Source organism: Apteryx mantelli, chromosome 4 (assembly GCF_036417845.1).
Source record: "Apteryx mantelli isolate bAptMan1 chromosome 4, bAptMan1.hap1, whole genome shotgun sequence".
NCBI lineage: Eukaryota > Metazoa > Chordata > Aves > Apterygiformes > Apterygidae > Apteryx > Apteryx mantelli.
The window spans coordinates 71,199,141-71,213,728 of record NC_089981.1 but is presented as its reverse complement, the minus strand read 5'-3'; the positions used below and the strand labels follow the sequence as shown (position 1 = coordinate 71,213,728).

Genomic DNA, 14,588 nt, shown 5'->3' with positions numbered 1-14,588 from the left:
GAACTTTCCCAGTGGTTTAGGCTCCCGTGTTTTGGTTTTCTATCGTTCAGTAAAAACTGTGTTTACTTTGGAGTCTTCCCCTCATTGAAAACCCTGCTCTACATTGCCAACTGTTTTCATGGAATTTGTAGGAATGTAACAATCTCTAACCTCCTGTTAAGTGTGGCTGAAATTGGTAATGAATTTTAAAACTACTGGAAGAAATTGTGACAGGCAGCGAGAAAGACAAACATTCACTCAGGTAGATAATAATATAAGTTTTCTCAGGAAAAAGGCTAAAAATTGCATGCAGCAAGATAAGTTTTAAATACTTTTGGGGAAATTGTCTCTTTAGAATTTAGTCATAAATTGTTAATGTGATTATTTTAGATTTTTTCTCCTATCTTCTGTATCAGTTTTAAGCAGATATATATTTCTATATATTGTGTATTTCATTTTTCACATTCTAATGTTTTACTTCAAAGGTTGATAGATGTTAACAGACATGAACAAAAACAATGCTATCAGAACGTAAGCCTAAATTTTAAAGCAAATTCTTTCCAATTTGGTTATTAGGCCCTGTTCCTTTAACCACACCCTTTTTATGACTTCCAGTCCATTGGTATTGATGACTCCTCTTTTCTTCTGAATCCTCTCTTCTACTCTCCTATTGATAAAAATGAATAATCTCTTATAGATTAATAATAGATTAAAGTTAGGAAACAAAGATTGAGAAATAGTTTTCTAAAGGAAGGAGATTACCAGGAGAATTGTACAGGATGTGGCTGTTCAACCTGTACAAATAGTTTGTGGCAGTGAACAGAGATTTGACAGTCTGCGAATGGTACAAAAGTATTCAGCATAATCAAGTGGAAAGCTGACTCAGAAAAGTTGCTGAAGGGTCTCATAGTATTTTGCAAGTAAATTATAAAATGCCAGAAAAATCAGCTTGATAAGTGCAAAGTGTGCATATGAGAAAATAATCCTACTATCTGTAAACAATAGCTACTTATTATCTTTTGTCACTCAGGAATGGGCTCTTAAGAGGCGCTGTAGCTGAGGAGAAATGCAAACAGAATCATCAGAAGGTATTACAAAAGTAACAGAGAACAAACTAGGGTCATTATAATTCCATATAATACATAAATCTGTTGTACACCTGTAGTTTGATTACTGCATGAAATTCTGGTCACGCAATAGTATTAATGTAGGAGTTAGAAAATCTAGATAAATTCAACAAGGACAACAGAGTGGCTTTGATACACAAAGAAAAATGCAGATTTTTCAGCCCAGAAAAGAGAAAACTGAAGTGGGACATGTATAAAACTGTGGAAAAAATGAATAGGGACTATTACTAACTTTAACGCACAATGCAATAATTAGGCACTGGGCTTGAGACAAAAGGACATACAGATTCATACAATGTGTAATTAAAATGTGGAACATATTGTGAAAGAAGGCCAAAAGTATAAAAATGATTATTATTTTTCCAGTTCCTTTATGGAGGGCAGGCTCAGTGATGCTATTAAACACGATGAAAACATGACGGATGTCACCTCTGGTCAGGAAATTTTAAACCACTGATTGCAAGAGGTGAGAGTGTATACCAAAAGGAGTTGTCCTGCTATTTGTTCCCTCGGCCCTCACTACTAGTATTTGAGACAGGTTGTCTGGCTAATTGACCTTCAAACTTCTGTGGAAATAGAGGAAACTGAGATAAATGAAGTATGACTGAATGGAATATTCTCCTTTTTCAAAAGCTGAGCAAACTGGTCCCGCGGGAAGTTTGCCGCGGTATCTGCCCCCAGGGACCCGAATGAGGGAAAACAGGGCAGGGGACAAGGCAGGCAGGCCAACTCTGGCTGTGGAAATGTCGTTCTCCCTCCTCTTCCCCGAGGGCTGAAAAGGGGTTTCCTCCTCCAGTACTGCAAACCCCTCAGGGATCGCGGTGGAAGGAGCAAGGTGCGTGGAGACCCGGATAAGGCACGACGCCCTCAACACCCCCAGCATGGGGTCCCCCCTCAGCAGCCGCCCTGCCCCGCCGCCATTTTGGGAGCTGGGGCGGAGGGACTACATCTCCCAGTGTGCTCGGCGCCGCGGCGCCATCTTGCACGGCCGCTCGGGAGGGCAGGAACAGCAAGCGGTAGTGGCGGCAAACTGGGACATGGCCCTCTTCCCGGCTTTTGCCGGTGCCGCCGAGCCCGGAGAGACCCCAGCCAGCAGCAGCGAGGGCTCCAGGAGAGGTAAAGTCCTGCGAGAGTCCTCTTTCCCCCAGCAATGCTCCGCGGGCCGACACTCGGGAAGCCGTTTCGTAGCCACTCGCCTTGTCGCGGAGCCTCCTTCACCGTGCCACACCTTCCGCGAGCCTTTCGCCTTCTTGTTGTGCACTCTGACGGGCCTGCCCCAGCCACCCTGCCTGCCCGCCTTCGGGCGAGGCAGGACGGCACGGCCCAGCCCTGCCCGGCCCGCCGGGCTCAGCCGTGCGCCTGCGCGCTGCGGGCTGGGCCCGCCTCGGCCTCGCCCTGGGGATGATGCGGCGGCGCCGCCAAGCCCGTGGTCGATTCTTGTGGGGGGCCGGGCGCTGCCGTTGGGCGGCAGCCGTTAGGGTCGTGCGCGCGCGGGAAAGCGGGCGCTGCCGTTGGGCTGCAGCTGTTAGGGCCCCGCGCCCGGCCGCCCAGCAACGGTGGTTTATTTGAGTCGCCTCTGAAGGCTTGGGAGCTCGGTGCATGTCCGGGTCGCTTTTGTGCCTGACCAGACCCATGCGGTCCTGCTTCTGAGTCCTTTGTATAAGTTTTGCTATTTAGGATGCTGTATCCTTCATTTCAGTCCGTTAGCTGCTCCTCTCTCATACAGTATACACTCATATATATGTGTGCATATGTATGTACTTTGCACATGTTAGGTATTCATGCATAGGAGCAGTCCTTTTGTGTTCTCTGGTAAGGTGGGTAACTGAAAGAAAACTTGGAATGTATTTATTGCTCTGCAATACATGCCACTTTCGATATGAATAAAGTTATAAATTGGAATAAAGTTATCTTTTGTGATGTAAATTTTGGAAGTAGGGACATCTACATCAAAATGGTGCTGGGTACATGTTGACTTTGAAAATAACAGCCATCTGAGTTAATTTTTGTATGTGTGATGGAGATTTGCTTTATTTATGCAGAAAACATAAGAGTTTTTTCCCACTGGCCTTGCATAACTTAAAAAATACTGTGTTTTCTTAATTACCTTACTTGCTTAATAATTACTAAGCCAAATTTCAGTTGTAAAGGATATTTTTAGAAGCTTATGAGCAAGATTATGATTCAGTTTGTTGTTTTGGCTACCATGATTGCTATCTAGCAGGTTGTACTTTATTAAATGAATGAAGAACCCTGTGTGCACTGTATTACCAAACTCTAAGGTGTCCACTTAGTCACAGCATTTATTTCTTTTGGGAGATGGCTTAAACCGTGCTTTTGGTTTGCAGTCCTCTACCACCCAAATGAAAATTACAATAGAACTATTTGCATAGGCTAAATTTATTGTATATTTGGTCCACTATCAATACTGTGAGTTTTTGAAGTCTTAGGAGTACAGGGTGGTGGTTGCTTCTTCCCATATCCTAAGCAGTTCTGTTTTTCCCCCAGATGGTATTGCAGCTGATGATACTCACCCTGCCAGTAAAGAGACATTTTAGCCATGTTGGGGAACCTTTCTGGTAATGACACTTGGTACAGGGAATAGTGGACATAATAAGACCCCACATTACAGCTTTTAGGGAGAGAGGAGCTGCTGTGCCAAGCAGAGGTACAGTAAGACTTATCTAGCAGTGGAGACTTTTGTTTATATTTTAAAACTCTGGGAATTAAGCCTTTAGATTTGTTACACATATTCTATGTCACCACAGACCACCTGTCTGGAAGATTAAGTTACACAGAAAATGAGGTTAAGACTGACTTTCAGATCTAGGTTCCAGTTATTAGCTCTGTTTCTTGAGTTATTTTTTGGGTCCACTGGAAGTTCTTCGTAAGAGTATTATTGACAAAACTTTAGGGAACATCACTTATTCATTTTATGTTTTAGCCAGTATTGTGCTTTGTTTTTAACTACCACGTTTCAGTACAAGTTATAAAAATTACGTATTAACTTAGAACTGCATTTATGGTGGCATATATCAAATTTCACATGTTCAGCTTGTGAGAACTTGAGAACTTGACTGGCAACTCTGGTATCTCTCTGATAGATGATTCTCAGAGCTGATATGAAGCCAAAGTCCACAAGAGACAGAGATCATGTTGTTTTTAACATGATATGCAAAATTGAGGTGCCTTTTGCAGTTATTCAGGACTGCTTTGTAGTGTTATAAAAGTTGAGGTAATAATATTAATATTCTGGCCATGTTTCATTCTTCTATGTCTGTTTCTCTTACAAACTTTCCTAAACCATTTATAAATTAAGCAGTATCTGAAACAGAAGTACGGCTGCACACTCTTGCTATCCTGCTAGATTGCTGAGTTGCAGTCATCTCTAGAGTGCAAAATAATCTCACATGTTTCCTTATAATTGTATTGTCAAGCTTAATTAGTTTTTGGTAAGAGATAAATTGCAAATTTATTAGTAGCGCTGCTGAACAGAGCAATGGTAATAACTAGCCTCACTGACAGTAGTAAGCATTATGCACAGCATTATTTACAATCTGAACTATACTATAGTTAGGATGATGCAGTGATTTTTACTGAAAGCAGATTTTCAGGATTCTGAAGGGCAGGAGAAAGTATTGCCTAACTCTTAAAAATTGCCTCTGTGGATGTGCGCTGTAAATCTTTTCTGGCTTGGGAAGGTATACAAAGAATGCCATTGGACTGCTTCTGCTGTTGCGCTCATGAATGCGGATAGTAGAGTGGAAGTAAACAATGCATGCATTTTATCACAAAAGATCTTTAAGAACGTAAATCCTGTCTCTGCAAATATTAAACTTTTTAGACATTTGACAAGAAAAAATAATTAAAAAGAAAGTGTAAAATTTTAAAATTGGGAATGCATTTTAATGTTTGAAATATTTGTATCCAGCTAACTGATTCATTGGAGATTATTTACAAGGAGATTTTGGCTTGCATGTTGTGTAATGGAAAAATTTGTTCAGTTCTTCCCAGAGTATTAAGTCAGTTTGATTAAATTGTTCAGAAAATACTTTAGTTGGAGGATTCTAAACATTTCCCCGGTGTATGCACAGATGCATATTGACTGTGCTACAGCGGTTGGCTCTTGCAGTGTGATTCTTTAGTATTTTAAAAATGCAATTTGATCTCATCTGCTCAGGTAGAACCAAGCTACAGGCACAGCCAGGGGATTAATGTTTGACTCCATTTCTCAAGGTCAGTTTTCCTTTGTTGAGGCCCTAAAACAGTAATTGAAAATATCAAAAATAAACCTTATCCTGCTTGTGCTTACTGTTGTAAGCATATCACAGTTTAGCGAGTGACTTCACCCGTGTGTGGGAATAACAGATACTTTCAGGTAAACTTAAGCCAAAACCATATTTTAAAAGTTTGTTAATAGCAGTTTATGGTGATAATACATGTTATTTTCGTATTTTTAAGGCAAATTTCCTATGGAAGTGAATCTCATGCATGCTTGCTGTGTATCTGTCTGCCAGTCAACTTCCCAGCATCTCTCCCTCAGGAGTTTTAGCTCTTTCAGTCAAATTTATTGTGGGTGGGAGAGAGAAGTGGCAAAAGTAAAGGAGGTCTGTGAAAATCTCCATTTGCTTAGGAAAAACAAATCTAAATAACTGCCACTGGTGAGAGAGAAGCTGTAACATGAATTGAAGTGTTGCCAGTATAGATGGGCTTGCACATGCACATTAGCCAGCTAATAAACGTCTTTGGAGACCAGAACTTGACACAGCACAGGCTGCCTCTTGTCCCACCAATAATTAAAGGACTTGGGCAAGTACCGTAGAATAGTTTAGACAACCTGGATAATACCTAAAGTTGTTGCAATGGTGGGGAATATAAAGGACATAGGACACAACTCAGAAATTCAGGCTTCAGGATACATTTGTTCCATTGCTAACTCTTTTTTTGAGGGGAGGAGAGGGAGTTGAATATTTTTCCAATTCATCCTTTTTTATTTAAGAATGTGGTTCTTGTCTTAAAACAGTCTTTTAAACAGAGAAATAGAAAAATAACTTCTTTCCACTCTTCTGCCGGTTCAAGTGTAGCCTCTTTTATTTAGGCTGACTTGTAGTCTGCAAGCGTGTTTTGTGCTTCAGGGAGGTTTATATGGTTGATCAGCCCCATGTTTTGTTGTGGCTTCTAAAACAGCTGAAGCTTTATTGTTTTTGTTTATTTCCTCCCTGTTTATTATTGTCAATGTGATGAATAATGACATTTTAAAGAGAAATTTATATGATGCTTTTTATTTTCCATTTTTTAAAGACTGAAACTTTTAGTCCTGCTAAGGATCTGTATCTCCATTTGGAAGTTCTTTGGAATTGTAGTGCCTCAAGGTTAAGGCTCAAGGTTAAAAAATTTAACATGCTCTTTGGTGTGCAAAAATTTTTCCCTAATTTGTTCTGCTCTATCTCTTAAGTGTTTAAACTGTCAAGTAATATAGAAAAATACATTTATATGCATTAATCTTTGGAGGACCTAATATTCTCTTGAAATCAATGAAGAGCCTATTTTGACACCTACAGTGTTTTACCTTTAAATCAAGGTCTTAAACGTTAGACATATCTTGGAAGGTTTTTTCTAGTGGTTTGAAATTTGCAACTGTTCAATTCTGAATTTTGTCACCGACAACTCTGTATAACTTAAAGACAATTATTTAACTTAATTTTGCCTTAGCTTAGTTAAAAAAAAAAAAAAAAAAAGCTAGTGTTTTATTAGGAAGTGTCATGAGTATTAGTATTAATATATATATAGGGTCATTTTGAGCCATAATTCTTCGTTCAAATCACTATAGAACTACCTTACAATAACAAATGTTACTGATAAATGAAAATTACACATTGCATAGGGAAACAATTTATTAAGAATAAAGAGAAGCTCTAAGGGTACAAAGAATACTTCTGTGTTTGAAGGTTGTTATTAGAGATCTGGCCAAATACAAATTAAATATGTGTAATGCATCTTTGGAATAGCTGTAATGATTTTAAGGAGGTCTGTCTGGCTAATAAGTTCTAATTTTGTACTGTTAGGTTATATACCTTTACTTTAGTGACCCTGCCAAGCAATAAGTGTTTCTGTTTTGTTAAGTATATCGGAGTGATATTACACAAATCAAAAGGAAAACTTTTTTTTTTTTTAAGGGAATTCAAGTTCTCCTTTATTTCTGTAAATAAACAAAAGGCCATATGCACAGATGACCAAATATTGAGTTCAGTTGCATTTGTGTAAATCTGGAGTAATCTGGACCAATGTACTTGCTCTGAATTCATCTGTATTTAAGGAAGACTAGAGTACAACCAATGAAAAAATATTTCAGGGATACAGTTTGCTCCTGTGTTCCTTTACACCACTTCTTCATTATGAAAATGAGCAGAAATAATTAAATTTATGGAAGATACTATTTTTTTTTAATCAAAATCACATTATTCTCAGGTATAAGGCAGAACTCTTCAGAGTGACATTTATTGAATTATTAACTTGATATGATTATGCAGTTATCAGGTGTATGAATTTTTTGAATTCTTGTGTGTTTTGAATATGGAATTGCTTCAGAATTATCCGTGAAAAACATTTTGATATTTCCTGGAAAATACTAAATACAGTTCTTCTTAGAAGTAGTTCTGATTGTAGGTTGGTTCTTAATATATCCCTTACAGGAACTAAATAAGAAATTAGCTTGTTATTGCACAACACTTCATTCCCCAGCAGAGTGAATAATTCTTTTGACAGGTGAGTCAGATATTGCCTGGAAATTATCCAGCATAAATCTTTCACCTTTAAGCTCACCGAATGCTTTGGAAGAATGCCCTGTGGTAGATTTATAGATTAAAAATCAAAGACACTTACTTAAAATGAGGAGTTCTGTGATAGGATGGATTATTTTACATTAAATTGAATTAAAGAATGGATTTTTATGATGCTTTAAGTAAGGATCCTGGTTTTAAGTTCTCAGTTTTATTCTAATTTTGCATTAATATCTTTAAAGTATTTTCCTGGAGAACAAAATGATTCTTGTGGTGATTTGCCATGAAGAAGTATAGCGTTTGCCCTAGGTATGGCCATTCTGGTTGCTGGGCAGAAGGATACAGAAACTACGCAGCTGAATTTTTATTTACTAGTCTACGTTATATGTTGTGATGAGTTGAAAAGTGATGCGTGACGTGTTCTGTGGCGTACTGGTTGCGCCACTGCTGGGAAGTGTCTTTTGGTCCTTGCCAGTTCTCATTCCTTGAATTGTGGGTTCTTCGCTGCACGCAGATCCAAGTTCACAGGAGACAGGTAAGGTCACCCTCACCAAGGGCCCTGTATTCTCCAGCAGCTAGGACAGTCCCTTGGGAGACGAGAGCTGGAGCTTTGCTGGGTGATTCTTACTTCTTGATGACTTTAACGTACGGTAACAAACTGTTTTGCAGCCTGCTCCATTTTAAGTCCGTTTGTGGACAACAATTCAGGGACATGAGACAGAAGAAAGAATTTTGGTATGAAGAGGTGTTTCTGAAAGAAATACTTTTGAAGGAGGAGAGAGATTTGGCTTGGCAGACAATGAGTCCATGCTGTTTAAGGATTAGAGGTCAGTGTAGTCAAAAGCACGAAGACAAGAGTGTGACAGGAAGATCACTGAGGCAAGGATGATTGTAAAGAGCATGAAGAACAGGCAGGGAGACAAAGTTTATTTCTGTTGTTGTCTCCAGTGGTATGGCACTGGAGGGGCTGCAGTTAAATTCTATGCCTATGCCAAATAACGGTTCTTGTGACTGCAGAAAATTTGTTATAAACCTGTACATACTTGAAAGTATTCTAGAAATGAAATCTCTGTCAAAATTTTTGTTTTAATATCAGTAAAATTATCAAAATCAAATTAGCAAAAAATCCCCCTTCCATACCCCATCAACATCTAGATGATGACCTAAAGGCTTCAGGTATAGATGTAAAATGTTAAATGCTGCCTAATATATCAAAATTAATGTCAGTTAGCTTTTTTTTTTTCTTCTTCATGCTATATGAAAGGTTAATGATACTTCAGTGGTTAGAGAACTGAGAATCTAGTGATATGTTGTGACCTTATATTAAAAAAAACTGATAGGGATACCCATTATTGATAAGAATTCTCAATAAATTTGTGTTAAAAATATTTTCCATACAGGAAGTAAAGTGTATTTTGTAATTTTGTAGATTTACATAAGGTATATTGCATTCATTAACTACGTTTCTCAGTTAATTAAGTCCTTCTGTAATTTTTTCAGTTTTACTGTCCAGTTTGGGATCTTTAAAAAACAAAATCTCCCCAGTATTAATGTTTACCATATAAACTATAGCAGTACATGAATCATACTATCTCTTTCTAGTATGAACTTTTAAATATGAGGGTTTAGGAGGTTGTTTGTTTTGTTTTTCTAACTTAAAGCTTAGATTGATGTCATGGGAAGACTCCAGTTCCCCAATGTTTTACTTTGTTGAAACCCAGTGATTTGCTAAATTGGAAATTTCAGGGACTGCTTTCCAAAATGCTCATCTATTACAAATGACTTAGTGACATTTGCTGTGAATTTAGCTGTCTGCTGACTAGATGAATCCCCAACTTTCAGACAGCACAGCAAGCTAATTTGTATTTATCTCACATTTTTCTTTACCTGCAGAGTTGGACTGGCTTAGTAACCCAAGCTTCTCAACAGAAGATGCACTATTACTGCATCAGCGCACTACAGAAGCTGCAAAACTCACCCCTGAAAAATCACCACTAAAAAGGTAGAATATATTTCAATATCTTTCTAAATAGCCTTGTTCTTATGACCTGCTTATCTTTTGTTATGTATGACCAAATTCAGGAGCTTTCAGTGCTGCTTTTCATTTCACTGTTCACTATTTAAAAGGCCTGAACTGAGTCATGTATAACAGTATGAATAATGCTTCCATGTCCTTTAACTTAAAATAATGAGAGATTATACTTATATAATTACACTCCCATTTTCTTTTTTGCACAGCTGCATTTAAATCATTGTTAGTTTGGCAGGGAGAGGGAACTGAGTGATCATGACTCTCCATTAGCTTTTGAATGTCCTAAGTGACCCTTGAAATAATGTAAAGATTAAGTATCATCTTTGTGATTTCTCTCTGAAAACCAGTTCAATCAGCCCTTTTGCAATCAAATATAGGAAATTTTTTACTTTTCTAAAACTAGCTGAATATGTGAATTAATGAAATATTGCATATATAAAGTTGTGCAGCTGCACAGAACATACTGATCACTGAAGTGGCTGATTATATTCTTTTACAAAAATGAGCTTTAAGCAGGCAACTTTGCTGAAGAATTGGTTGTATTATGCAACCTTCACTAGAGTAGGTGTTATACTCTGCATATCTAGACTATAACCAAGACTTAATAATTAATGGAGTCAAGTTTCAGCTGCAAAGTTTGGAACCTTAGTCAGGCTTTATTTGATACAAATTCATCTATTTATTTTGACTATTGCTGGTAGTGATAGAAAATATATTTATAATAAAAATCACAGCTGAATACAAATTCCCATATGCCTCTTATGTTTATGTATAAATATATTGTGTGAATGAAATCTTTTTTTAATCGGTCATTTATTTTTTTCAAATATTTTCAGTTTTTTAATATCACGAAGCTAAGAAATTCATGAATTGCCCTTCAAATAGAATGCTATAATAAAAACGCCATACCTTTATCTTTGAAAAGGAATTCGTCAAAAGTATACAAAGAAATATGTTTGTTTGATTTATCTTTTTGTCTATTACTAGCATACACTCTCAGTTCAATAAAAAGTAGTAACTCCACCATAGTGTGTGGAGTGGAGTTTGTTTGTTTGTTTGTAAGACATGCTGATCGCTTCTCCTGTGGCATCTTTTTTCCTAGTACATTTAAATAAAGACACTGGTTTGTGCAAGGCTCTCTTTGAATATGCCCTGCTTCTGAAACAGTGCATTTTCTTTTGCTGATGTATTACAAATATTGAGTCTTGTCACTCCTTTTCTTTATTGAAAAATTCCTGAAAATTTCAGACACTGTTTAAAATGAGTTTGTATCTTGGTTAAGGGGTTAGATATATTGGCTCTTAAGCAAAGACATCCATCATTCCAGCTGATCATTAAGTATGGGAGTGTAAGTAGTGCGTACAATGAAATGCATACTTTTTGCCAAAAGTAACTGTCCTTTTTCTTTGACTTTTTGATGAGTTAGTTGTCTGTTGCATGTAATGTTTGTTATTACATTATATTATTATGATAGCATTAATGCTGTAGTCACCCAAAATGGTTCCTTGAGAGATAAGATTTGAATTGTTAGTCTGAAAGTGATTTTAAAAATACATTTTCAATATTTCTTATGTAAATCATAAAGAAACAAGGAAAAAGAGTGCAGACACTTGCATTTTTTCTTTTGCAGGTTACCCTGAAAGATTTCTCATCTTTCTAACTTGACCAGAGTTGGCTTAGCAAAGTTGTTAGGAAATCTTATCAGCTCAGGTTGAAAATCAAGTCATCCTCTAATCCGGTGATGATAACAGATGGATATTTATGTAGTTCACACATCAAAATGTCTTTGACAATTAAAACTTTAAGACTGGTAGTCAGTAATTCCAGAATCCGAAAAAATAAAGATGACTTTCATTTAATGTGGATTTATTTCACATGTATAATATGTGTTGCTGTTAACTCTCATCTCCAAAAATATAGGGAGAATCAAGATAAAAGGTAAAATGACTGCAAACTTTCTTAAGGTGATTTTTTTTTTTACAGTTTTACTACTTAAATATTTAAGGAATTGTTTCCAAGCAGGAATACTTCAAGATCAGATCTGTCAGGGGAAAGTGATACAGATGAGAATCTAAACAAGACAAGTAAGAAAAAGAAAAAGAAAAAGCATCACCACCATAAGAAGACAAAAAGGAAAACCAGAGGGGACTCCAGTAGCAGTGAATCAGACCTGGACACTGAGTGCATCAAGGACAAAGCCACAGGAAGCGGCAGAAATCACGAAAAAGAAGCAGCAACAAAGTAGGTACTTATTAGTATAGTGCCACATGTAAATTCAGTGTGTTCTTCTATCTGTCTCTTCAACTTAGTGAATGAAATTCTTGCCACTGGTGGGTCATTTTTTCTAAACTTTATGTTAGTAAACCTGTGTTCAAAGCAATAAAAGTGGAACTAGAGACACTTGTTTAATCATTTCTGAAAAACTGTGACTAAAATACGCTGTGAAGTATTGTTCTTCAGGACAAAACAGGGAATGGCAATAATGAAACATTTTTAAAGACATATAGAGGCTTATTTTGAATTTTTTGTAAGCTTCTGGTTTTCTTTCATGGGCCTTTGATTAACTGAGAGAGTTTGGAGAGGGATTGTATTTAACATTATTCTTAATTAATGCAAAAGACTTAAAAGGCAGCCATGTTTACCTTGTAATAATAACTTCGTCTTCACAGAGTTAATGTTTCCTTTTTTTCCATATTAAGAAAAAGTTATATGAATTTAACATTATTTTCTATTACATCCAGCCTTTAGCCATTTTTTGATATATGCCGTGTGCCTCATACATCTTGTTCGTGCTGCATCTAACTGGGTATTTGAGTGTCTGAAATTGTTTTATTTGATCTTGTTTGTTAATTCCAGGAGCTCTAAAATACCATGTAATTAGTGGAGGTGTCATTTTTATATGGAATAAGGAAACAGATTTCTAGTGACTAGTGTGATCTTTGAGCAGAGAAAGAGGTTGTATGAATGCACTGAGTATTCTGGTTTGACATATGTAGCCCTGCATTTTTCTCATTCTCTTGGGTTTTGATCATCTCATTCGAAGTGTCTCAGTCTAGGTGAGAGTTAGTGGAAATTCTCATCTACTTTCCATATAAGTCACCTTTCCCTGTTTCTCATCATGTCTGCTTATTTGAGCAGCCATTTTGCCTTTCTCTGATTGCCTAGTTCCTGTTATTTGTTTAATATCAGCAGCCCTGGCTTGGATTCACAGCACTGCTGCTGCTCCTGGGGAAGGAGTGAGGATTTGGTGGCACTGAGAAATTGTTGTTACAGCTGGGTGTACTTCAGGCTGGCCTAGACTTCACCCTGATTTTGTACTTTTCCCAAGGTAGATTCACCAGGAGTTGGGACTACAGGCTCATGGGAAGGTATTTATGCCCAGGGCTGATAACATTGTTTCCCTGTGGAAGAGGGAAGCTGTTGTGCCCTTTGGAACCTGAGCCACAAAATCTCTTTAAGTGCAGTATGTCATATGAAATTTTAGAAAGCTTTTCAAGACTATAAAACTCGGTTGCATATTTGGAACATGAATTCAGATGAGGAATTCAGAGTATCCTATAGTTCTTAGGCAGATGGCAAGTTCCGCTTAATTCATTTCTTTAACTACAATCTCTAAACCACTTTGCACTTTGTACCCATGCATTTGATAAAACAATTAGACTCACAATTTTAGATTATAGTTTACCAACCAATTAATTGGTTAAACCTGGTTTTTACCTTTAATAATCCTGGAAGTCCTGGAAATGCAATGAGTGTTTGCTTTTTTTAAATTTTATATTAATTGTTTTGTTAGTCCCTTTAGTGTATTTCCAGTTGTTTGCCAGTGTGTGACTAACTTTGCAATAACGGTTCATGTACCATGACTTTGAGTAAATTACTATGAACTACAGAAATGCAACGTTTTTTGGTTTTGTAAATGCTGAATATGTGCCACAAATATTTAGAAAATATTTCTCCTTTTCTTCAGTCTAGATGATAAAACATCAAATCTTACCAGCAATCGCTTTGTTTGGCTTGATGATGTCCAGGCTTTCACAGCAGAAACGTTCAGAATAGACAAGAAATCAGATCCTGCAAACTGGGCCTACAAATCTCTGTATCGAGGGGACATAGCAAGGTACAATATGTTGGTTTGTACTGGAACTCAAGCTATCTCAAGATTCATTAACTTCAGTCTGGTTGTGAAAAGTTTAAAATTCAAATTTTTATGTTGAAGATGAGAGAATAAGAGAGAGATGATAACAAATATCTGAATAGTTTATGTCAAAATGTAACCTTAAATTGGGTGGAAATATTTTAAAAGTCAAAAGGTGCCATGAAATAATAAAAATAAAGTGCATCACCTTCATTTTTCTAAAAGTATTTCCTGTGTAGTAGCCTGCGGGTATGTGAACTTACAGAACTGCCATTTGGAGGTGGCATTGTGGGACAGATATGAAAGCATGGGTTTGAGGTCAGAAATCCCAGGTTCTGTTCTAGGTAATATCTGGGTGATTATATTTTTTGACCTCTTTATTGCTCTGTTTGTGTCTAAAAGGGAAAATGAAGATGATAATTATTTCACACTGGATTTGTGAGATTTAATTACTTGCGTGGTTACTGATCCTTGCATGAAAGGTGCAAATACTTTCTTAACAAATGGATTCTGTGTTAGAACACCCAGACTGTTTA

At 37.1% G+C, this 14,588-nt stretch overlaps 1 protein-coding gene across 2 annotated transcripts in view; it reads left to right on the top strand.

Annotated features, from left to right (window-relative positions):
- The first annotated feature begins 640 nt into the window (after positions 1-640).
- NRDE2 (NRDE-2, necessary for RNA interference, domain containing) overlaps positions 641-14,588 on the top strand; it is a 35,900-nt gene continuing 21,952 nt past the window's right edge. The window contains exons 1-4 of one of the 2 annotated variants that reach the window (XM_013940655.2): positions 641-2,222; positions 9,779-9,887; positions 11,940-12,158; positions 13,885-14,034. In XM_013940655.2, the coding sequence (XP_013796109.1) occupies positions 1,988-2,222; positions 9,779-9,887; positions 11,940-12,158; positions 13,885-14,034 (713 nt within the window). In that variant the 5' untranslated portion in view covers positions 641-1,987. Of the gene's footprint in view, positions 2,223-8,496; positions 8,713-9,778; positions 9,888-11,939; positions 12,159-13,884; positions 14,035-14,588 lie in introns of those variants that run through there. The other variant, XM_067296923.1, reaches the window with a different exon arrangement.